This window comes from Elephas maximus, chromosome 7 (assembly GCF_024166365.1).
Source record: "Elephas maximus indicus isolate mEleMax1 chromosome 7, mEleMax1 primary haplotype, whole genome shotgun sequence".
NCBI lineage: Eukaryota > Metazoa > Chordata > Mammalia > Proboscidea > Elephantidae > Elephas > Elephas maximus.
The window spans coordinates 43,638,141-43,663,866 of NC_064825.1; the positions used below are offsets into that span (position 1 = coordinate 43,638,141).

General features: G+C 41.6%; 1 protein-coding gene across 5 annotated transcripts in view; it reads left to right on the forward strand.

Annotated features, from left to right (window-relative positions):
* Window positions 1-25,726, forward strand: part of NARS2 (asparaginyl-tRNA synthetase 2, mitochondrial) — a 193,195-nt gene that overhangs the window by 137,529 nt on the left and 29,940 nt on the right. For all 5 annotated transcript variants that reach the window (XM_049889693.1, XM_049889692.1, XM_049889691.1 and 2 more), the window contains 2 exons: window positions 11,077-11,143; window positions 13,279-13,416. In XM_049889693.1, the coding sequence (XP_049745650.1) occupies window positions 11,077-11,143; window positions 13,279-13,416 (205 nt within the window). The remainder of the gene's footprint in view (window positions 1-11,076; window positions 11,144-13,278; window positions 13,417-25,726) is intronic.

Genomic DNA, 25,726 nt, shown 5'->3' on the forward strand with positions numbered 1-25,726 from the left:
GGCGTATGAATATTATCCTGCCACTGACAATGTTTGCTTCAGGATAGATCTTGAAATGTTCTTTTTGACAAGGAATGTGACTCTCTTCCTCTTCAATTTTTCATTCCCAGCATAGTAGACCATATGATTGTCGGATTCAGAATGGCCAATACCAGTCCATTTCAGCTCACTAATGCCTAGGATATCGATCTTTTATGCATTCATTTCATTTTTGATGACTTCTGATTTTCCTAGATTCATACTTACGTTCCACGTTCTGATTATCAATGAATGGTTTCAACCGTTCCGTCTCATTTTTAGTTATGCGACATCAGCAAATGAAGGTCCCGAAAGCTTAATTCCATCCGCGTCATTAAGGTCAACTCTACTTTGCGGGGGCAGCTCTTGCCCAGTCATATTTGAGTGCCTTCCAACCTGAGGGTTTCATCTTCTGGCTACATCAGACAATGTTCTGCTATTCATAAGGTTTTCAGCAGGCAATTTTTTTTTTTTTTAGAAGTAGATCACCAGATCCTTCTTCCTAGTCTGTCTAAGTCTAGAAGCTGAGCTGAAACCTTTCCACTATAGGTGACCTTGCTGATGTTTGAAATACCAATGGCATAGCTTCCAGCATCACAGCAAGGTGCCAGTCCCCACAGTACGCAAACTGACAGACTAGTGGTAGTAGGCATAAATTGGTATACCTCTATAATGGGGGCAATTTCAAAATCTACACAAATGGGAAGCCAAGATGGCGGAATAGACAGATGCTTCCGCAAGGCCTCTTTACAACAAAGACAACAAAAAACAAGTGAAACGAGTATATTTGTGACAAGCTGGGAGCCCTGAGCATCAAAGGCAAGCTTAGACAATGAACTGAGGGGCAGGGGGAGGAAGAGACCATTCAGAAGTGGAGAGAAGTTACCAGACCTGAATCGCAGGGAGTCCTCAGGCACCATTCCCAGAGCGGTAGCTGGTACTAGCGCTCAGCTGCAGTTTCCTCAGGGAGAGCCAGCCAGCCACACAGCCTACTCACATCTCCAGAACCTAAGGAGAACGGCGCTCTTGTCAAAAGCTAAGTACTTGCATATATTTTACCGTGCCACCCCACCCCAAGCCGGCTTAAGTGGCTGAATCCCTGGGCCTGAGATAGGTCCTGCTGAGCTCCTAGAGCCATCCTTCTGGCCTTGGGGAAGGAGAAAATTAGCAATTAGGGGGAAAAGATAATTTCCTAGCTCCTTACTAACCAGAGGAGCTCAGGACAGAAGTGACTCCTGTCCATGCATAAACCATCCATGGACCTTGAGCACCTTTCCCTTCTGCATGGACCTGTGTGGGCCTATTTGGGGAGACTAGGCCCTTGTTGGCAAACTCCAACCATTTCAGCTGTGCGGTGGAGAGGTGGGTGTTTGACGTTTGACATTGCTTTGCCTATTAAACAAGGCCCTCACCTACCCACATCAGGGACCTAAGGACTGGTAGCTCCACTCAGGTCACCCAGCCACCCGCGACAGGTCCAAAGATAACTGGTACCTCCCAGTCCTTAAAACCAAAAGTTTTGGGTGTCCGTGGTGCGTCTGCAGAACCCACCCACCAGCACGCTCTAGGGAACAGGGATGCATTTTCCTCAGAGACACTCATGGGTCAGTTCTTAGTCCCCTGCCTTGTTCAGAGCGTGACCCCCTGCTTTAATCAGATACCGGTATATAATCCAATCACCTCTGCTCGTCTAAGACTGTAGGTCAGAGCCTGTACCACATGCTTGATGATCATCTACCTGGAAACCTGAGCTGAATTCATACAGGAAAACTGAATGGACTCCTAGACTGATATACTGATATTCTAGACTGATATAACAGCTCTGGCCAGCTGGGGACAGGACATCAGAGCTCCAAAGGTGAAAATAACCAAGCTAGCTCACTCAAGCAACCCATAGGGGTATGACAAAACAAAACAAAGCAAGCAGCTACTACACAGTAAGCAAGCATAAACTAATACAATAACTTACAGATGGCTTGGAGACAACAGTCAATATCAAGTCACATAAAGAAACAGACCATGATCACCTCAACAGGCTCTCAAAACAAAGAATCCAGGGATCTTCTAGATGAAAGTGCATTCCTGGAATTACTAGATGCAGAATACAAAAGTTTAATGTACAGAACCCTTCAAGACATCAGGAAGGAAATGAGGCGATACACAGAACAAGCCAAGGAACACACAGATAAAGCAATTAAAGAAATTGGAAAGATTATTCAGGAACATAATGAAAAGTTTAATAAGCTGGAAAAATCCATACACAGACAGCAGTCAGAAATTCAGGAGATTAATAATAAAATTACAGAATTAGACAACTCAATACAAAGTCAGAGGAGCAGAATTGAGCAAGTAGAAGCTAGAATTTTTGAACTCAAAGATAAATCACTTGGCACTAATATATTTGAAGAAAAATCAGATAAAAGATTTTTAAAAAATGAAGAAACCTTAAGAATCATGTGGGACTCTATCAAGAGAAATAACCTACGAGTGATTGGAGTACCAGAACAGGGAGGGATAACAGAAAATACAGAGAGAATAGTTGAAGATTTGTTGGCAGAAAACCTCCCTGATGTTGTGAAAGATATCTATCCAAGATGCTCATCGAACTCCACATAAGGTAGATCTGAAAAGAAAGTCACCAAGACATATTATAATCAAACTTCCCAAAACCAAACATAAAGAGAGAATTATAAGAGCAGCAAGGGATAAACGAAAAGCCACCTACAAAGGAGAGCCAATAAGAATAAGCTCAGACTACTGGGCAGAAACCATGTAGGCAAGAAGCCAATGGGATGACATATTTAAAAAATTGAAGGAAAAAAATTGCCTGCCAAGAATCATATATCCAGCAAAACTGTGTCTTAAATTTGAAGGTGAAATTAAGACATTTCCAGATAAACACAAGTTGAGGGAATTTGTAAAAACCAAACCAAAACTACGAGAAATACTAAAGGGAGTTCTTTGGTTAGAAAATCAATAATATTGGGTATCAACCCAAGACTAGAACACTGGGCAGAGCATCCAAAAGTCCACCCAGACGGGGAAATAAAAAAAAAAACAAAACAAGATTATTAAAAAAAAAAAAAAGCTCAAAACAGGGTAACAGCAATGTTATTGTATAAAAGAAGACAACATTAAAATAATAAAGAGGGACTAAGAAATGTAATCATACATCTTCTATATGGAGAGGAAGATACGGCGATACAAAGAAATAAAAGTTAGTTATAAATTTAGAAAAATAGGGGTAAATAATAAGGTAACCACAAAGGAGACAAACTATCCTACTCATAAAAATAAAATACAAGGGAAAAATACAGACTTAGCAGAAACAAAATCAACAACAACAAATATGAGGAAAGGACAATATATAAAGAAAATCTACTCAGCACATAAAATTAAGTGGGAAAAAGAAACTGCCAGCAACACACAAAAATAGACATCAAAATGATAGCACTAAATTCATACCTATCCTTAATTACCCTGAATGTCAATGGACTAAATGCACCAATAAAGAGACAGAGAGTGGCAGAATGGATTGAAAAACAAGACCTGTCTATATGCTGCCTACAAGAGACACACCTTAGACTTTAAAGAGACAAACAAACTAAAACTCAAAGGATGGAAAAAATATATATATCAAGCAAACAACAATCAAAAAGAGCAGGAGTGGCAATATTAATTTCTGACAAAATAGACTTTAAAGTTAAATCCATCAAAAAGGATAAGGAAGGACACTATGTAATGATTAAAGGGATAATACACCAAGAAGATATAACCATATTAAATAAGTATGCACCCAATGACAGCGCTGCAAGATACATAAACTCTATCAACGTTGAAAAGTGAGATAGACAGCTCCACAATAATAGTAGGAGACTTCAACATACCACTTTCGGTGAAGGACAGGACATCCAGAAAGAAGCTCAATAAAGACACAGAAGATCTAAATGCCACAATCAACCAACTTGACCTTGTAGACATATACAGAACACTCCACGCAACTTCTTTCTTTTCTAGTGCACATGGAACATTGTTTAGAATAGACCACATACTAGGTCATAAAGCAAGCCTTAGCAGACTCCGAAACATTGAAATATTGCAAAGGATCTTCTGTGACTGTAAGGCCGTAAAAGTGGAACTCAGTAACAGGAAAAGCAGGGAAAAGAAGTCAAACACTTGGAAACTGAACCGTACCCTGCTCAAAAAAAGACTGGATTATAGAAGTCATTAAGGATGGAATAAAGAAATTCAGAGAGTCCAATGAGAATGAAAACACTACCTATCAGAACCTTTGGGACACAGCAAAAGCAGTGCTTAGAGGCCAATTTATATCAATAAATGTACACATCCAAAAAGAAGAAAGGGCCAAAATCAAAGAATTATCCCTACAACTTGAACAAATAGAAAGAGAGCAACAAAAGAAACCCACAGGCACCAGAAGAAAACAAATAATAAAAATTAGAGCTGAACTAAATGAAATAGAAAACAGAAAAACAATTGAAAGAATTAACAAGACCAAAAGCTGGTTATTTGAAAAAATCAACAAGATTGATAAACCACTGGCCAAACTGACAAAAGAAAAACGGGAGAGAAAGGAAATAACCCAAATCAGAAATGAGATGGGCGATATTACAACAGACCCAACGGAAATTAAAAGAATCATATCAGATTACTATGAAAAACTATACCCAAACAAATTTGAAAACCTGGAAGAAATGGATGAATTCCTAGAAACACACTACCTTCCTAAACTAACACAAACAGAGGTAGAACAACTAAATAGACCCATAACAAAAGAAGAGATTGAAAAGGTAATTTAAAAACTCCCAACAAAAAAAATCCCTGGTCCAGACAGCTTCAGTGCAGAGTTCTATCAAACTTCCAGAGAAGAGTTAACACCACTACTACTAAAGGTATTTCAGAGCATAGAAAAGGACGGAATACTGCCAAACTCATTCTATGAAGCCACCATATCCCTGATACCAAAACCAGGTAAAGACACCACAAGAAAAGAAAATTATAGACTTATATATCCCTCATGAACGTAGATCCAAAAATCCCCAACAAAATTCTAGCCAGTAGAATTCAAAAACATATCAAAAAAATAATTCACCGTGACCGAGTGGGATTCATACCAGGTATGCAGGGATGGTTCAACATTAGAAAAACAATTAATGTAATCCACCACATAAATAAAACAGAAGACAAGAATCACATGATTTTATCAATTGATGCAGAAAAGGCATTTGACAAAGTTCAACACCATTCATGATAAAAAACTCTCAGCAAAGTAGGAATAGAAGGAAAACTCCTCAACATAATAAGGGGTATTTATACAAAGCCAACAGCCAACATCACCCTAAATGGAGAGAGCCTGAAAGCATTCCCATTGAGATCAGACAAGGATGCCCTTTATCACTGCTCTTATTCAGCATTGTGTTGGAGGTCCTAGCTAGAGCAGTTAGGCTAGATAAAGAAATAAAGGGCATCCAGATTGGCAAGGAAGAAGTAAAAATATCTCTATTTGCAGATGACACGATCTTATACGCAGAAAACCCTAAGGAATCCTCAAGAAAACTACTGAAACTAATAGAAGAGTTCAGCAGAGTATCGGCATACAAGATAAACATACAAAAATCAGTTGGATTCCTCTACACCAACAAAAAGAACATTGAAGAGGAAATCACCAAATCAATGCCATTTACAGTAGCCCACAAGAAGATAAAATACTTAGGAATATATCTTACCAAAGATGTAAAAGACTTATACAAAGAAAACTACAGTACACTTCTACAAGAAACCAAAAGAGACTTACATAAGTGGAAGAACATACCTTGCTCGTGGATAGGAAGACTGAACATTATAAAAATGTCTATTCTACCAAAAGCAATCTATACATTTAACGCAATTCCGATCCAAATCCCAAGGACATTCTTTAATGAGATGGAGAAACAAATGACCAATTTCATATGAAAGGGAAAGAGGCCCCGGATAAATAAGGCATTACTGAAAAAGAAGAACAAAGTGGGAGGCCTTGCTTTACCTGATTTGAGAAGCTATTATACTGCCACGGTAGTCAAAACAGCCTGGTACTGGTACAACAACAGATACATGGACCAGTGGAACTGAATTGAGAATCCAGACATAAATCCATCCACATATGAGCAGTTGATATTTGACAGAGGCCCCAAAATAGTTAAATGGGGAAAAGATAGTCTTTTTAACAAATGGTGCTGGCATAACTGAATATCCATCTGCAAAAAAATGAAACAAGACCCATACCTCACTCCATGCACAAAAACAAGTTCAAAATGGATCAAAGACCTAAATATGAAATCTAAAACGATAAAAATCATGGAAGAAAAAATAGGGACAAGGTTAGGGGCCCTAATACATGGCATAAACAGTATACAAAACATAATTAAGAATGCAGGAGAAAAACTAGATAACTGGGAGCTCCTAAAAATCAAACACCTATGCTCATCCAAAGACTTCACCAAAAGAGTAAAAAGACAACCTACAGACTGGGAAAAAGTTTTTAGCTGTGAACATTTCTGATCAGTGCCTGATCTCTAAAATCTGCATGATACTGCAAAAACTCAACTACAAAAAGACAAATAACACCATTAAAAAATGGGCAAAAGATACGAATAAGCACTTCACTGAAGAAGACATTCAGGTAGCTAACACACGTAAGGAAATGTTCACGATCATTAGCCATTAGAGAAATGCAAATCAAAACTACAATGAGATTTCATCTCACTCCAACAAGGCTGGCATTAATACAAAAAACACAAAATTATAAATGTTGGAGAGGCTGTGGAGAGATTGGAACACTTATACACCGCTGATGGGAATGTCAAATGGTACAACCACTTTGGAAATCGATTTGGCGTGTCCTTAAGAAGCTAGAAATAGAACTATCATATGATCCAGCAATCCTTGGAATATATCCTAGAGAAATAAGAGCCTTTACACGAACATATCTATGCACACCCATGTTCATGGCAGCACTGATTACAATAGCACAAAGATAGAAGCAACCAAGGTGCCCATCAGCGGATGAATGGATAAATAAATTATGGTATATTCACACAATGGAATACTACGCATCGATAAAGAAGTGAGGAATCTATGAAAAATTTCATAACATGGAGGAACCTGGAACGCATTACGCTGAGTGAAATGAGTCAGTTGCAAAAGGACAAATATTTTGGGAGGGAGGGAGGGTGGGAGAGGGGCATTCACTAATTAGATAGTAGGCAGGAACTACTTTAGGTGAAGGGAAAGACAGCACACAATACAGGCAAGGTCAGCACAACTGGACTAAACCAAAAGCAAAGAAGTTTCCTGAATAAACTGAATGCTTCGAAGGCCAGCGTAGCAGGGCCAGGGGTCTGGGGACCATGGTTTCAGGTGACATCTAAGTCAATTGGCATAATAAAATCTATTAAGAAAACATTTTGTATCGCACTTTTAAGAGTGGCATCTGGGGTCTTAAACGCTAGCAAGCAGCCATCTAAAATGCATCAGTTGGTCTCAACTCACGTGGATCAAAGGAGAATGAAGAACACCAAGGACACAAGGTGATTACGAGCCCAAGAGACAGAAAGGGCCACATGAACTGGAGACTACATCATCCTGAGACCAAAAGAACTAGATGGTGCCCGGCTACAACCGATGACTGCCCTGACAGGGAACACAACAGAGAACCCCTGAGGGAGCAGGAGAGCAGTGGGATGCAGACCCCAAATTCTCATAAGACCAAACTTAATGGTCTGACTGAGACTAGAAGGACCCCAGTGGTCATGGCCCCCAGACCTTCTGTTGGCCCAGGACAGGAACCATTCCCGAAACCAACTCTTCAGACATGGATTGGACTGGACAATGGGTTGGAGAGGGATGCTGGTGAGGAGTGAGCTTCTTGGATCTGATGGACGCTTGAGACTATGTTGTCATCTCCTGCCTGGAGGGGAGATGAGAGGGTGGAGGGGCTTAGAAGCTGGCAAAATGGACACGAAAAGAGAGAGTGGAGGGAGAGAGCGGGCTGTCTCGTTAGGGGGAGAGTAATTGGGAGTGTGTAGCAAGGCGTATATGGGTTTTGTGTGAGAGACTGACTTGATTTGTAAACTTTCACTTAAAGCACAATAAAAATTATTTTAAAAAACATAAATGTATATTCCCTTTGATCCAGTGGTTCTGCTATTTCCATGTGCAAATAAGAATTTCTTGTAATAGCATAAATTAGGTATGCATAGTTATGATTTGTAATAGCAAAAGATTGGAAACAAAATATCCATCACTAGAAGACTGGTTAAACTCTGCAAGATACACCTACAAAACTGAATGTTATGTAATAGTTTAAAAAATACTAAACGGAGTACAAAACATTACCAAAAATGACAAAGAGAAACCCAATAACTGGGAGCTCCTAAAAATCAAACACCTGTGCTCATCTAAAGACTTCACCAAAAGAGTAAAAAGACCACCTACAGACTGGGAAAGAATTTTCAGCTATGACATCTCCGACCAGCGCCTGATCTCTAAAATCTACATGATTCTGTCAAAACTCAACCACAAAAAGACAAACAACCCAATCAAGAAGTGGGCAAAGGATATGAACACGCACTTCACTAAAGAAGATATTCAGGCAGCGAACAGATACATGAGAAAATGCTCTCGATCATTAGCCGTTAGAGAAATGCAGATTAAAACTACGATAAGATTCCATCTCACTCCAACAAGGCTGGCATTAATTCAAAAAACACAAAATAATAAATGTTGGAGAGGCTGCGGAGAGATTGGAACTCTTATACACTGCTGGTGGGAATGTAAAATGGTCCAACCACTTTGGAAATCTATCTGGCGTTATCTTAAACAGTTAGAAATAGAACTACCATACAACCCAGAAATCCCACTCCTCGGAATATACCCTAGAGAAACAAGAGCCTTCACACAAACAGATATATGCACACCCATGTTTATTGCAGCTCTGTTTACAATAGCAAAAAGCTGGAAGCAACCAAGGTGTCCATCTATGGATGAATGGGTAAATAAATTGTGGTATATTCACACAATGGAATACTACGCATCGATAAAGAACAGTGATGAATCTGTCAAACATTTCATAACATGGAGGAACCTGGAAGGCATTATGCTGAGCGAAATCAGTCAGAGGCAAAAGGACAAATATTGTATAAGACCACAATTATAAGATCTTGAGAAATGGTATAAACTGAGAAGAACACATACTTTTGTGGTTACGAGGGGGGCAGGGAGGGAGAGAGGGAGAGGGTTTTTTTTACTGATTAATTAGCTGAAAAGAACTGCTTTAGGTGAAAGGAAGGACAACATTCAATACATGGAAGGCCAGCTCAACTGGACTGGACTGGACCAAAAGCAAAGAAGCTTCCGGGATAAACTGAATACTTCACAGGTCAGCGGAGCAAGGGCGGGGGTCTGGGAACCATGGTTTCAGGGGACTTCTAAGTCAATTGGCAAAATATTTCTATTATGAAAACATTCTGCATCCCACTTTGAAATGTGGCGTCTGGGGTCTTAAAAGCTCACAAGCGGCCATCTAAGATGCATCAACCGGTCTCAACCCACCTGGAGCAAAGGAGAATGAAGAACACCAAGGTCACACGACAACTAAGAGCCCAAGAGACAGAGAGGGCCACATGAACCAGAGACCTACATTATCCTGAGACCAGAAGAACTAGATGGTGCCCGGCCACAATCGATGACTGCCCTGACAGGGAGCACAATAGAGAACCCCTGAGGGAGCAGGAGATAAGTGGGATGCAGACCCCAAATTCTCATAAAAAGACCATACTTAATGGTCTGGATGTGACTAGAGGAATCCGGGTGGTCATGGTCCCCAAACCTTCTGTTGGCACAGGACGGGAACCATCCCCGAAGACAATTCATCAGACATGAAAGGGACTGACAGTGGGTGGGAGAGAGATGCTGATGAAGAGTGAGCTAATAATATCAGGTGGACACTTGAGACTGTGTTGGCATCTCCTGTCTGGAGGGGGGATGGGAGGATAGAGAGAGTTGGAGGCTGCCAAAGTTTTCATGAAAGGAGAGGCTGGAAGGGCTGACTCATTAGGGGGAGAGCAAGTGGGAGTAAGGAGTAAGATGTATATAAACTTATATGTGACAGACTGACTTGATTTGTAAACGTTCACTTGAAGCTCAATAAAAGTTAATAAAAAAAAAATACTGCAGCTCTTTATATACTGATATGGGAAAATCTGCAAGATACGTTGTTGAAGAGATAAAGAGGCAGAAGAATATCTACATATGTGTGGTATGGCTGCCATCTGCAAAAAATGGAAAATTATGCATTAGTATTTGCTCATACGAAAACCCATTGCTGTCAAGTTAGTTCCAACTCATAGATACATTAAATCATGTGGAAGGATATACAAGCAACTAATAAAAGTGATTGTGAGGAGAGGAACTGAGTGGCTAAGTGACAGGGATGGAAGGGAGAATACTCTTTTATACAGCTTGATTTTTTTTTTTTTTTTAAAATCTGTGCAGATATATTACCTATTCAGACAGTTAAATCCTTGGTTTGGCTTGTTTTAGGCATGAGGGTTTCTTACTAAGAGAATCAGTGGTATTTTTCCTAGACGTCCTTATAACGCCTAAAATATATTCCAAAGCCCTTACCGTTACCTGAAAGACTCCATGTTATCTGGCCTCTGACAACCTTTTCTATCTAATTTCATGACCTTTTTCCCCTTTGCCAATGTGCTGCAGCCACATTGAGCAAGTCCAGCTGTTCCTTACCTCAGGCCTTTGTACTTGCTGTTGCTTTTGCCTATAAAACTCTACTAGATATCTATATATTGAATGACTGCTTCTCTTCACACAGATCAGACTTCCAGGGGGTTAGATCAGCCTTAATTCTTGATTACTCAGTACTCATTTATGACCTTGAAGACTGTATTGGAATAGGCCTTTTCTAGTTTTAAGATGCACTAGTTAAAAAAAACAGCCACAAATGTATTGACCTTTCCTTGCTTTTACCCTGTCTTCCTCCAGCATGTCTTATACTGAAGCTGTGGAAATCTTAAAGCAGGCATCCCAGAACTTCACCTTCACCCCAGAGGTGGGTATTTTTTTATGTAAATGAAAATATGTTTCCCTCTTGTCCTTATCATTTCAAAGTAACCATATTTCTGTTTTTATCAATGTGTAGTATTTGTTCATCTGTAGATGAGCTTTGTTTGATGTTTGCTCTCTTGGTGAAAGATTTAGAATGAAAAATAAATATAAAGCATAATTTTAAAAATGTGTCATTTGTAATAGCAGTAATTATAAAGTGTTGCGAAAAAAGTTTGACAACTTTAGTAAAATGAAAATCTTCAGAAAGAATGGTAATCATAATATTATTAGTCTAGAAATCAACTAGTTTAGTGTTTCCCAATGTATGTTCTAAGTGATATTAAAAAAAAAAAATGACAGAAAAAAAGAGATTACGGTCAAGTAATTTAAGAGGTATATTAAACAGGTTTCATTTTCATCTGAACTTCATAAAAAAAAATAGAGCCTTTTAATTTGTGAGCCACTTTAGAAAACACTGATTTTTTTTTTTTTTTTTTAAAGAACTCGTTTACAAGGTAATGGAGACATATCCAAACTCCCTGAGGGACCAAATTACTGGGATGAGGTCTGTGGGGACCAATGTTTTGGGGAACACCTAGGTCAATTGGCATAACATAGTTTATAAAGAAAATGTTCTACATCCTGCTTTGGTGAGCAGCATCTGGGGTCTTAAAAGCCTGTGAGCAGCCACCTAAGATACTCCACTGGTCTCACCCTGTCAGAAGCAAGGGAGAATGAAGAAAACTAAAGACATAAGGGACAGATTAGTTCAAAGGACTAATGGACCACAACTACCACGGCCTCCATCAGACTGAGTCCAACACAACTAAATGGTGCCCAGCACCACTGACTGCTCTGACAGGGATCACAATAGAATCCCAGACAGAGCTCGAGAAAAATGTGGAACAAAATTCTAATTCACGAAAAAAGAAAAAACTTACTGGTATGACAGAGACTGGAGAAACCCCGAGAGTATGGCCCCCAGACACGCTTTTAGCTCAGTAATGAAAGTCACTCCGGAGGTTCACCCTTCATCCAAAGATTAGACTGGCCCATAAAACAAAACAAGACTAAAGAGGCACACCAGCCCAGCAGCAAGGACTAGAAGGCAGAAGGGGACAGGAAAGCTGGCAGTAGGGAACCCAAGGTCGAGAAGGGAGGGTGTTGACATGTCATGGGGTTGTTAACCAATGTCATAGAACAATATGTGTACTTTTAAATGAGACGCTAGTTTATTCTATAAATCTTCATCTAAAGTACAATTTAAAAAAAATTGTCCATAAGAAAAATAAAATAAACTACTTTATGTTATTGGCGAGGATATAGGTCCACAGAGGCCACATGACATCAGTGGGCATGTACACAATGTTAGAGGCAGAACCAGACCCCAAATCTCCTGATTCCTATTTGAATTCTTTTTTGCTATAATTAAGATATCGCCAGACAAGTGGTAGTAATAGGAATAATATTGAGTGTAGCAGCTTCATCTTCAAACTATTTCTTATACCAGCCCCACCCCCAGTTAAGACTCAGGTCCTCTTATAAGTTCTAGTAGCATCCTGTGCTTGTTATATTTGTAATCAATTAATCTTGGTGTAACTATTTGTCAAATAAAGATGAACAGTGTTATTAAATATTCACCCAAGAGCATGTAATGAATTGGTCTCTTTTATTAAAAAAATTTTCAAGAGAAGCCATCTATCCAAAGATAGGCTCCATATTAGGAATATTATCTTCCATCATTTAATTTCCGGAGTCTTAGGAACAATAACTGTGGAAGAAGCTCTAGGCAATATTAATAAAAACTGTGATTCTGAAGCCACTTTCTGTGCACTGTGGAAAGGACTTTGTTTTTCTGCAGATGCTATTCATCTGCTAAATGCTGCTCCCCGAGATGGGGACAGAAAGCATAGTGTTTATCTACTGGTTTCAGCTTTTATCTTTCCAGGCCCTCGGATGTTCTTGTTAACACATATCTGTCCTGAGTTTAGTCAGCTGTGTAACCTCGGCAGACAGCTGCACACATCATTGAACCTCAGGGAGAGGAAGCCCTTGGAACAGATGCGGGTTATTTCAGGTGCTTTATTGTATATTTCAGCTCTGTCTTCTCCTTTGGTAATTTCTTTTCTCTCATTACAGTGGGGCACTGATCTACACACTGAACATGAAAAGTACTTGGTGAAGCACTGTGGCAACATACCGGTCTTTGTCATTAATTATCCATTAGTGCTCAAGCCTTTCTACATGAGGGATAATGAAGACGGCCCTCAGCACACAGTAAGAAAAGACACTGAATAGAGTGGCATTAGAGAACTTTCATCTCAGTGTCTGGGTTTTTCCCTTGATTAAATTTCATTTAGCCTTTGGCATATTTTCTTAAAGTATAACCATCCCTCTTTTTATCTCTTAAAATGATCAAGTTTCTCACTTACTCCTTTTAAAAACCATTCCCAGAGAAGATCCCAATGTTCTATAAACATGCTTCTTCGTTTCTATCACAAGGTGTCCTTCTCCTTCTCAGTTCAGCAGGTGCAGATGTAGTTGTTTATCTTTTAAAATGTTTGAGAGGAAGTGGCTTAGAGCACTGAAATAGCAATGCCAAGTCTACTGTCAAGTTAAGCACTGGTTAGGAGACTACAGGTAGAGAAAGCATATTGGGTAAGAGATGAAAGTCATGGCATGATAAGGCAATGGAAGAGCCAACTTGGCAAAGCAGGAGACTTAGAGTGCTTTTGGTTTGGGCTGTCGAGTAAAGATGGGGTGGGGGGCAGTATGAAGGGATAGAGGAGGTCTAAGCAGATTCACCCACCCTTTCAGAGCTGTCATCTGACTGTCTCTTCTCTCTCTGCCTGTTGTGTCTGTCTGGCTCTCTGCTCTCTTCGCTGTCGTTTTCCTTGTCCTCTGTCTTTTTTTACGCTTAACTTTAGTTACCTCTTTTAATTCTTCTGGTTCACTTTCCCCCTTTTTTCTCTTATTTTGTCTATTCCTCTCTCCTTTCTAAAATCAGCCATAATATAAAGTAAGAATATATTTGACTTTTTAAAGTACTTATTGAAGATTTGTATATTTAATATTATGAATTGTAAAAGTCTATGAGACAAATACATTATGTTCATCTCAAAAAATTTCCAAAAACTAAACTTTCTGTAGATAAATTCCAGTGGAAAAATGTAGGTCGGGGCCCACCAGTAAATAAAATGCCTCATCTTAGGTATACAAATTTATCTATTTGAATATGTTGTGTAACAACCCAGCAGCACCTGGACTCAAGGTCGGCAGCATCTCTAAGAGACCGAAGAGAGTGTCTGGAACCAGTGATCATGATATACAGTTTTTTGAGAAGCTTACTTTTGCGACCATGGCCCTGGGCGGTGGCTGGACCAGTTTAGTGCTCCACAACCACCTAGCAGGTGACACAAGCTTATATACCGTTCCAGCTGGGACCAAGGCTCACGATTTTTCTCCCATATCCTTGGGCAGTCAGCATTCCCAGGGACTTCATGTCCAGACCCAGATGTTTTTCTTGTTGCTAAGGCATTCCTCTGCCTTGGCCGCCGGCCCAGTCATGCCACGCCTGGCCTTGTACCTTAGCCTGAGTCCATCCTGAATTCATTCCCAGCATGCTTTGGGGAAGAGCAAAACTGACTCCATTAGGAGGGGATCCATATAACTGAATAGCATTACCCTACGCTCCACCACTGCATACCCGTCTAATATTCTTACAGTCTTACCACCTGCTCTTCCACGATAGCCCTCGAACTTGGTATGCAGAGGAACATTGCAAAAGTAGACCACATACACAGTATAACCCACAACACAGGAAAAGATATAGCAATAGAAGTTCTAATGTCACCCAGAAGCTTGTCTGCCAGGCAGACAGGAGGGATTGCAGCTGCCTGGAGACGGGGTCAGTGTCACCATGTTCATTAGCAGTGATGTGTTGCTGCAAGTCCTGCAAAGCCGAAGACACATTTTTAGAGGCACCAGAGATATATATGCAACATTCAGTTTTTACCATGGCACAGGTGCCACCCTGGGCAGAAGTCAGAAGGTCAAGGGCCATCCTATTCTGAAGGACAATCTTCTGTATTTGTTGAGTCTTCCTATTCGGAAGGGTAATAGCCCACCTGGTGTCATTAAGTGCAGCTGTGGTGTGTCTGGCTAGGGCATCTGCCTGCCACTCTACATCTGTAGTGGTTGCCTGGGGCAAGAACAGGGCCAAGGGGTAAAACCACCATGATGTGTGCTGGTATCTGTGCTGGGCTGTTACAGTTTGGCAATTGCTGGGAACACTGGGGAAGGAGGTGTAAATATAAGCGGACCCCCAGGTGCAGTGTCCCACCTAGTCATAGGGCAAGTATGGCCACCCAAGCGAGCCACATGTGCAAAGCCACCCCTTGGGCAACAGGTATGCCCCTGCCCATAGGCTTTGCCTTTGCTTCCCTAACCAACTATCGGCAACAACTAGCAGGGTTCTAGCACACTGTTGTTGGGGGTCCAACCTATCCCTGAGGGGGTGAGAGGTATTAGTCCTGTTCCGATGTGCCCAGCAAAGGGGAACTTGACCCTTGGCTCTTTAGAAGGACTTGCTTCCACTTGCAGTAGGGCATTATACACTGTGCATGACTGTTTCTCCAACATGCCTCTCACCACAACTGGGACCAAAATCCCAGTGGCACTCACTTGTTGCTTTGCCATTGCCACAGGCCCCACTCACACCCCTTGGAATAACAGGCCATCTCCAGTTTGCACAGCTGACCCTGCATTAACACTCCTAAAGTCTGTATTTGCTTTACAGATTTTGGGCCGGGGTAGGCTTGGACCTTATCCATCACTGCTTCAGGCATCACTCACATCTTACCCGATCAGATAACACCCAAGTACTTGTCTGACGAACCAGGCCCTTGTGTTTTTCCCTCATTCACTGCCCATCCCCACAACTAGAGGTACGTGACTACCTCACTAGCTGCAGTCTGCAAAGAAGCAAACGAATCAGAGGTCAGCATGACATCAGCAATATACGGCCATCTCAGCAGGGGGAGTCCACTGCTTGAGATCAGCGGCAGCCATGCCTTGGCATATGGTGGGGCTGTGCAGGTACCCTCGTGGGAGCACGGTGAAAGTCCACTCTTTCGCCTCCCAACTGAAGGCAAATTAGTCCTGGCTGCCTGGGTGTAGAGGGATGCTAAAGAAAGCATTAGTCAAGTCGAGCAAAAAGTGTTAAGTGCCCAGTGCCTCCCCTATTTGTCCCATCATCTGTGTGATGTTGGGCACAGTGGCAAACAGAGGGGAAGTCACCTTATTCAATTCCCGATAGTCTACCATCATTCTCCAGGAGCCGTCCAACTTGCGCACTGGCCAGACAGGACCTTTGAAGGGGCTCTTGACTGGTCTCAGAATCCTCACTCGGTGCAGCTCGGGCATGGTCTCAGTGAGTTCTTGGTGCCCACAGTACTGAGGCGGTACTGCTTAAGGGCCATGACCTGTGCTGCAACCGCAGAAGGGACCATTTAGCATTACCTCATACTACAGTTTTTACTGTTGTCACTCACAGGTGGAACTCACCCCCTGAGGTGTGCAGCTCTAGCCCCGACATCTGTGCTCAGAATCTATTCAGGTGTAGGTATGGGGCTTTGTATACCTAGTAGGCCTTCAAGGATAGCCTTCCAATCTGCAGCACTAGTTTGATTTGACACACCCTGATGGCCCTGCCCCTATATCCGTCAGTAGCTGTTAGTGGCCCTTTAAACCTCTTCAGGTTATTGTAAATAGGAGTGCTTTCTGCTCCAGTGTCCATCAAAGCCAAAACGTGTTGTTAGTGGAGCTCCAGTGTGTGCTCATTGCACTGTGTGGCTTCCGGTCCCCTGTCACCTGGTGAAGGGCTTCCCGCCCCTAGCTGAAGGGCGAGGGAGGCTCCCACCCCTCGGCTCCAGGAGCTGCAGCCTTGGTCTCCTCACATCCTCTCTGGTCAGTGCCTTTGTGGAACCCAGATTTTTTGTCAGGAACAATTGTATACCAAAGAAACACATTTTATAGAATAGACAGTTTGATCAAACATAAGGCACAAATAAGAAATGTCCTTGCAGGGAACTGCTGCGTTGAGACCCCATACCGCTTGCCTGAGATGCATGGTCCAGGCTGGAGTTGTCCTGTCCCCTCCCTTCAGCCATTTAAACCTATCCATTGAAGTGAACAGTTGCCCCTGTGGCTCGAAGTGATAAAGAATGTGAAGAGTACATTCAAGATCCAATGGAAGCCTCTGTATAGGATAAAAGGCCCCAATATGATTTACCTGCCGAGAACACCGTGGCCTGTTGGCTTGGGAACCTGTGTCTGCACAGGTTTTACCCTTGGCCATGGTCTTGTAGGCAGGTCAGCTTTCCTGTGCTGTCTGGCATTTTCTGATGACAGTGGCAGTCCATGTGTGTAGGCCCAGTCTAGGATGGTATGTGAATCTGCATGGACCATGTTCTCATAAATGCAGGAGATGGTCAGTTGCACGTCTTTGCTCTGGAGCAGACAGTGCTTCAGCCTCTGCAGTCAGCTGGTAAGACCTGTCTGCTCATTGGTTGTTTTCCATTCTCAGCATAGGGGCTTTTCTGATGACTATCCACACAACTGAAAAAGCTTATCAGGAGCAGAACTGATTTTGCTTTTTTTTTTTTTTCTCTCGTTTGTCCAGATGTCTCATCTCCATAGGGGCTTTCTTTATATGTCAGTCCAAGGGTTTTCAGTGGGTAGATTGAATGACCAGGCTATTAGCTATAGTCCACATCATATGTGCCCCTCTGAAAGTGGCCCAAACTATAGCAATTCCCATCAGGGTCTGGAGGCAGAAGTCCACAAAGGTGTGCGTTAATAGATCAGCATCATCAGTACATACAATAAGGATTTGTACAGTACTCAAGGGACTTAACCATAGTCAGGCTGGGGCAAGTATCTCAACAATAGTGACCTCAGACCCAAAAGTTTACCTCATTGAACTTCAATTGTAACATAAGGCCTTTGCTCCCCGCCAGTGACAAAAGGACCTGGGCTTAATCTTTAGTCTTAAGTATTTCTGAAAGAAGATCTGGGAAAAGTTGGCAGAGTCCTCACTCATTTGTGGAGCCACGCCACCCCCATACTAAGTGCAGGCCTGGGTCCAGCCCAGTTGCCTGGTAACCTGGAGACACCCCCCCCCCCCCAGTTTTAGTTTTCCCCTTACTATTCGCAGCTGCAGTTGGCAGGGGCAACTATCAGAGAATTCTGGAGAGGGCCTCTGAGGTCTCTTCAAGGTCGCTCAACACAAGCTATCTCGAAGGGCTTTTTACTCTTTTTTTTTTTTTGCTGTTTTAACTCTTGCTTTGTACTGGGTATTATGGGATGTTCTCATTGCTAGAGACCTGTTTATCCCCTCCAGCTATCTCCAGTCCCATGCTCTACCCACTGAGCTAGCCAGGCTTTGCTGGCCAACCTGGGATTTCCCCCACAGAAAAGCATATGGGCCAAACCTCCCCACATGGAGTTCGCTGGCCAACCTAGGATTTTCCCTACAGAGAACTCTTGTTCCCACAAATGGGACACTAATGTTTCAGTGGAGGAGGAATGTGCTGCATGCAACTCCTTCTCCAGTTGCACCTCTGCTTCCAGCTGCCTAATTGGGGCCATACCGGCTAGTTCCTCATCAGCCACCCTTCTCAATGCTGCCAGTAGGAGCCGCCCCACAGTAGCTTCCGTAGCATAGCAATTCTGCTTTTGCTTTGGGGCTTCCAGCTGACAGAGCATATCTTCATTGCCCTTAGGCATTGTCAGGGCATCCCTGTATCACATGATGGGCTCTAACTACCCAAGATAGCTGCGACCCCCGTCTCACAGGGCGGATGGGGGCCATCTGACCCCCTCCCAACATGGAGGAAAGGGCCCATCTCGGGATTCCTCCCATCAAGGTCCCTCTCCCTGCCGTATGTCTGGCACTCATGGAGGTTTCCGCGGTCTCCTGGCTGGCTCACCAATTGTTGTGTAACAGCCCAGCGGCACCTGGACCGAAGGTCGGCCGCATCACCAAGAGACCGAAGAAGGACACTGGCACCAGCAATCAGGACCATATGGTTTATTGGGAAGCTTACTTATGGGACCGTGGCCTAGGGTGGCGGCTGGACCATTTTAGCGCTCCACAACCAACTAGCAGGGGACACAAGCTTATATACTATTCCAGCTGGGACCAAGGTTCATGGTTTTTCTCTTACGTCTTTGGGCAGTCAGTGTGCCCCAAGGCTTCACGTCCATGCGCAGATGTTTTTCTTGTTGCTAAGGCATTCCTCAGCCTTGGCCGCCAGCTAGTCACACCACTTCCAGCCTTGTACCTTAGCCCGAGTCCATCCTGAATTCATCCCCATTAGGAGGGGATGCATATAGCCGAATAACATTACCCTACAGAATATATTTCCCATTTTATCTTATAGCGTTACTAAAACAATATTGTTGTTGTGTTCTGTCAAGCCAATTCCAACCCCTATTGACCCTATAGGACGTAGTAGAACTGCCCCATATGGTTTCCAAGGCTGTAGTGTTTACGGAAACAGACTACCACGTCTTTCTACCACAGAGCAGCTGGTGGGTTCGAACCGCCAATGCTTTAGTTAGCAGCCAAACACTCATCGTTATGTGTCAGGCACTACCATCTCATCTCTAAATTCCAAAACAACCTTGCCAAGAAACTTGTTTTCTCCCATTTTAGAGATGAAAAAACAAAACCAAACAAACAAAAGAACGCTGATGTACAAAGAGATTGATTGCATTTTCCAAGGCTACATAGGTGGTGAGAGTCAGTGTTCAAACCTGATTCCCTATGGCTCTGAAGTCTTTGTTCTATTCCACTCTATCAAACTGCCTCAAAATCACAAATAATATAAAATTAGTTTGTAACAATTGATTTTACTCACCCCACCTTTCACATTGCAGTATCTAAAACCGATGAGCAACATAATTGACTTATGGTTATTTTCCCTTTTCCCTCTCATCCCTCTGGTGTAAATGATAATGAAAAATGAATTGACCCACAGGATGGCAGCAAAAGGAGGAGTGACAAGGGCGTAGATTATCTAACCCAGAATAATTCACCGTTGAACATACATCACTCACAAAACATAGGATTGTGTCCATATCTCTCAGAATATTTAACACTCAACTCCATCCCACCTCCAGTCCTCCTCTACCCCTACACACACACCATGTATTCTTCTCACTTAATTCACCTAGACTGAGCACTTTTCAGTCACTCAATTTTGCACTTCTTTAAAAGCTCTGCTTAAGGCTTTCCTTCTCTCTAAACACTTTCTTGGGTTACCCAGACATTTTGAGCCTTTCAGAATTTCTATAGCATTTAAAGAATTAGTAAAAGTTTCTAGAATTGTCTTTTTTTTTTTTTTTTAAAGTCTCTGTGTATATGTTTTGCTTCCACAAACAAAACTCTCAGCATTTTCAGGGTGGTTATTGAGGTTTTTATAACCACCAGAGATAGCACCTACCATGCATTCCTCATTCCCTCTAATATGGCTTCCACTCCATCCTACCACTAAAGCAGCTCTTGCTAGGGTCAACAGTGATCTTCCTATTATTAAAGCCAACAAACTTTTTATATTTGACTTCTTTATTGTATTTGACCTCTCAGCAATATTCAGTACCATTAATGACTTTCTTATTTTTGAAGCTCTCTCCTCCCTTGTCTCCTGTGACATCACATCCTCCGAGATTTTCTTCTCTCTCAATGATTCTTCTTTCTCAGTCTCCTGCACAGGTTCATTCTCTTCTACCGATTCATTAGCTGTTGGAATTCCTCCAGGCTCAGCCACAGGCCCTGTTTTCTCTTTCCAGGTGATTACATCTGAACCCACAGCTTACTATTTATTCTCAAACAACTCTGACATTTATATCTCTAATCCAGACTTCTCCAAACTCTGAACTCACATATTTTACTGCCCACCCCAAAGACTTCTCAAACTCAACATGTCCCAAACTGAACCCGTGATTTCATCTCTCCTCCTCTTCCCTGACCAAACCGATCCTCTTTCAGTATTCTCCGTTCATCTAATTGTACAAACCAGATATCTGAGTCGTCTTTGAAATCTTCCTCTCTCTCACTTTCTATGTTCAAGCTGCTTCTAAGTTCGGTCAGTTTTCCGCTCCTATGTATCTCTCAAATTCATCCACTTCTTTTCCACTTTCACCATTTTAGACTAAGCTACCATCATCTCTTGCCTGGACTGTTTCACTAGCCTCCTAACTGGTCTTCCTATACCCATTCTTTCCTGCCCCCAGCTAGTTCTTCCCACTTCAGCTTGAGTTTTTAGAAAATGTAAATCTGATCAATGTTATCTCCCTTCTTAAAATTATTCAGTGGCCTCCCATTGCTCTTAGGCCAAAACCCTTCTTGTGGCCTACAAGGCCCAGCGTGATCTGGCTGCTCCTGCCCCATAGTCTGATCTACTGTGGTGTTCCATTTTGCTTTAGATGCTACATCCATACCACCCTTCCTCCAGATCTTCGAACATGCAGCGCTTCCTGCCACCACAGAATCTTTGCACATACTTTCCTGAATAATTTTACCTGTTCTTCAGATCTCTGCTCAATCATTTCCTCAGAGAAATCTTCCTTGACCCTCCAGACTAAGTCAGAGACCTCTCTTAGACACTATAATAGTACCACGAGGGGTTTCAGACCCAGAACTACTTTGAATCCATCGTAACACCTAACACAGTTATAATTTTACATTTATTTGTGTGACTGTTAATGACTCTTTCCTCTACCAGAGGACCTATGTCTTTTTCCCTCATCAGTGCATCCCTAATGCCTAGCATAATACCTGGAATATAGCAGGCATCTAATATCCGTTTGGTAGATGAATAGGTGATTGGATGGGTGGATAAATCACTTGAACCCAACACAGTTTTAGACACAGAGTGGAGAAGTAGTGAGTGACTGACTTGATTTGCTAAGGAAATTACTGGGAGACTAAAGAGTATCTAAATTTTGTGAGTGATGGCAACATGGCATAAAGGAAAGCCTAGTGGCTTTAGCATCAGATACTCTTGGGTTGAAGTCCCCAGCTCTGTGCCTTATAAATTATGTGATCTTAGATGAGCCACCTGATCTGTTTGAGCCTTAATTCCTGATCTGTAAAAGTGAGATGATAATGTTTTCCGGAGTTGTAAGAATTAAATTAGGTAACATATGAAAAGTGCATAGCACAATGTTTGAGGTATTAGATAATCAATAAGTGTGAAGTCCTATCTCTTCTCTGTCTAAATTTTGATAAAATCTTTGTTTTGATAAAGCACAATAATGTTAGAATACTTTTTTATGTGTTGTCATATTACGACATGCAGTTCTATTGTAGACTTCACTTGTTTGTGAATATTATTACTTTTAGAAGTACCCAGAAGATTTCAGTTATGACACAGTCTATCTGGTAATGTGGTTTCACAGCTTGAACCCTGAAGGCATTATAATGGGATTCTTGTATTCTTCTATAATTTATGTAGTATTACAGCTTATAGCTTCTCAGAGCTAAAGTATTCAGATATAATTTACTTAAACTATCTACATTAGCCGTGGATTATAACATTGGTTCATTAGCAATCTAGATTTCTTGAATTTTATGATATTTTTCAACTCACTTGTATAAAGTGCCTGCTACTACCCCAAATTTATTTTTTTTCCGTGGTGAGTGAACAGGCTTTGGCCTAGGTAACTAACTCTGCATTTCTTTTGATAAGGCTGTAATAACAGGTTGTGGTAGAGTTTCAGGAATTTCTGCAATGAGTGCAATACAATGTGAAAAATCAAGACAGTTGGATTTTACATGTGCCTTCTCTAGGGAGTCAAAAGTGTGGGAATATGTTCAAGCTACTCTTGTAACTTTTGACTAGAGATAAATAATTAAATGATATATTTTCAGTTAGAATATTTCCCCCTTAGCGTTTGTTTCATCCTTTCTTTACTCTCCCAGCCCCCCCAGAATTAAGGTATATTCACCATGGTCTCATGAAAAATACACAGGATTAAAAGTTAGTAGTTCTGGGTTTGAAATCCAACTCTCTTACTAGTTAGCTGTATGACCTTAAACAAGTCTCTCCAATCTCTGAGCCTCAATTTCTCCCTCTGTAAGGTAGGGAATTGGACTAGATGGCCTCTGATTTCATGTAGTCTAAGTTTTTGTCCATTTGATGCCTTAGTTATCTAGTGCTGCTGTAACAGAAATACCACAAATGGGTGGCTTTAACAAACAAATTTATTTTCTCACATTTAGGAGGCTGGAAGTCCAAATCGAGGGTCCTGGCTCTGGGGGGAAGGCTTTCTCTCTGTCGGATCTTGGGGAAGGTTCTTGTCTCTTTTGAGCTTCTGCTCCTGGGCGATCTTCATGTGGCTTGGCATTTCTCTTCCCCCATCTCTGCTTCTCTGGCTTGCTTTCTTAATCTATTTTATATCTCAAAAAGAGATTGACTAGGGATCACAATAGAGGGTCCTGGACAGAGCTGGAGAAAAATGTAGAACAAAATTCTAACTCACGAAAAAAAGACCAGACTTACTGGCCTGACAGAAACTGGAGAAACCCCAAAAGTATGGTCCCCAGACACCCTTTTAGCTCAGTAATGAAATCACTCCTGAGGTTCCCCTTCAGCCAAAGATTAGACAAGTCCATAAAACAAAACAAGACTAAAGGGGCATACCAGCCCGGGGCAAGGACTAGAAGGCAGGCGAGAACAGGAAAGCTGGTAATAGGGAACCCAAGGTCAAGAAGGGAGAGTGTTGACATGTCGTGGGGTTGTTAACCAGTGTCATAAAACAATATCTGTGCTACCTGTTTAATGAGAAGCTAGTTCTATAAACTTTCATCTAACGTACAATAAAAAAAAAAAAAAGAGCGAGATTAACTTAAAACATGCCCTACACTACTACGGTCTCTCCAACATAACAAAGATAACCCATTCCCCAATGGGATTATAGCTACAGAAGTTAGACTTTTCAGCACATATTTTTGGGGGACACAATTCAATCCATAACATTTGAATATATAAGAATAACTTGTCAGTTACCAAGCATTTTCGATCATTTGAAGAGGACAGCTCATGGGCCTCTATAAATGGAATTTAAAGTTTATTTAATTAAAGAAATTGAGTTAAAAGGAGTTTACATACACCCTAAATCTTCTGGCAGAATAACAGGCTTAAGGAAGTTGCAATATTCTGAAGAGTAGTAAAGAAACGAAATTCAGGAAATTGAGAAATTATTTCTATCATTTTACTTAACTTAATAAACAACTAACTTAGCAGGATTAACAGGGGAAATGTGCTTACAGTGGTGGGGAGAAGAAAATGGAAGAAAGGATTAAAAAAGTAGATTAAATTTCTGAGATTCCAATTCAACAGCACCTAGTATTGAGCATCTATTATGTGACAAACATAATTGTTGTAAGAGTTCAAAAGAAGAAAATAACTTTTATTGAGTACAGTCCATGTGCCGATAAGTACTTTCTCCCTTTTTTACAGATGAGGCTGTTGAATCTCAGCACAGCAGTTTAGTCACTTGTGCAAGGTCACACAGCTCCTAAGTGACGGCGCTAAGATGTGGAGATAGGGATAGGACATGTTTGGGGGCTTTGCCAGAGCCCTGAGCTTTCTCGAATATAGGGTTCGTATGAGGTGGCAGAAAAAGCAGTGGTCTTGTAGCCAGAAGACATGGGTTTTGGTCCTGTATCCACCAGTTAACCTTTCTTGGCCTCAGCATTCTCAAGGGATGATACTCAATTTCATTTGTTGACAGGGAAATGCAAATTAAAACATCAGAAATATACCACTACATACCAACTAGAATGGCTAAAGTAAAAAAGCCTGTGATTGAAACAGATATATGCGCACCCGTGTTCATTGTAGCACTGTTTACAATAGCAAAAAGATGGAAGCAACCAAGGTGCCCATCAATGAATGAATGGATAAATAAATTATGGTATATTCACACAATGGAATACTACACATCGATAAAGGACAGTGATGAATCCGTGAAACATTTCATAACACGGAGGAACCTGGAAGGCATTATGCTGAGTGAAATTAGTCAGTTGCAAAAGGACAAATATTGTATGAGACCACTATTTTAAGAACTCGAAAAATAGTTGAAACAGAGAAGAAAATATTCTTTGATGGTTACAAGCGTGGGGAGAGAGGGAGGGGGTTTTTACTAATTAGATAGTAGATAAGAACTATTTTAGGTGACGGGAAAGACAACACACAATACAGGAGATGTCAGCACACCTGGACTAAACCAAAAGCAGAGAAGTTTCCTGAATAAACTGAATGCTTCGAAGGCCAGCGTAGTAGGGGCAGAGGTTTGGGGACCATGGTTTCAGAGGACATCTAAGTCAATTGGCATAATAAAATCTATTAAGAAAACACTCTGCATCCCACTTTGGAGAGTGGCGCCTGGGGTCTTAAACGCTAGCAGGCGGCCATCTAAAATGCATCAGTGGGTCTCAACCCACCTGGATCAAAGGAGAATGAAGAATACCAAGGACACAAGATAATTACAAGCCCAAGAAACAATAAGGGCC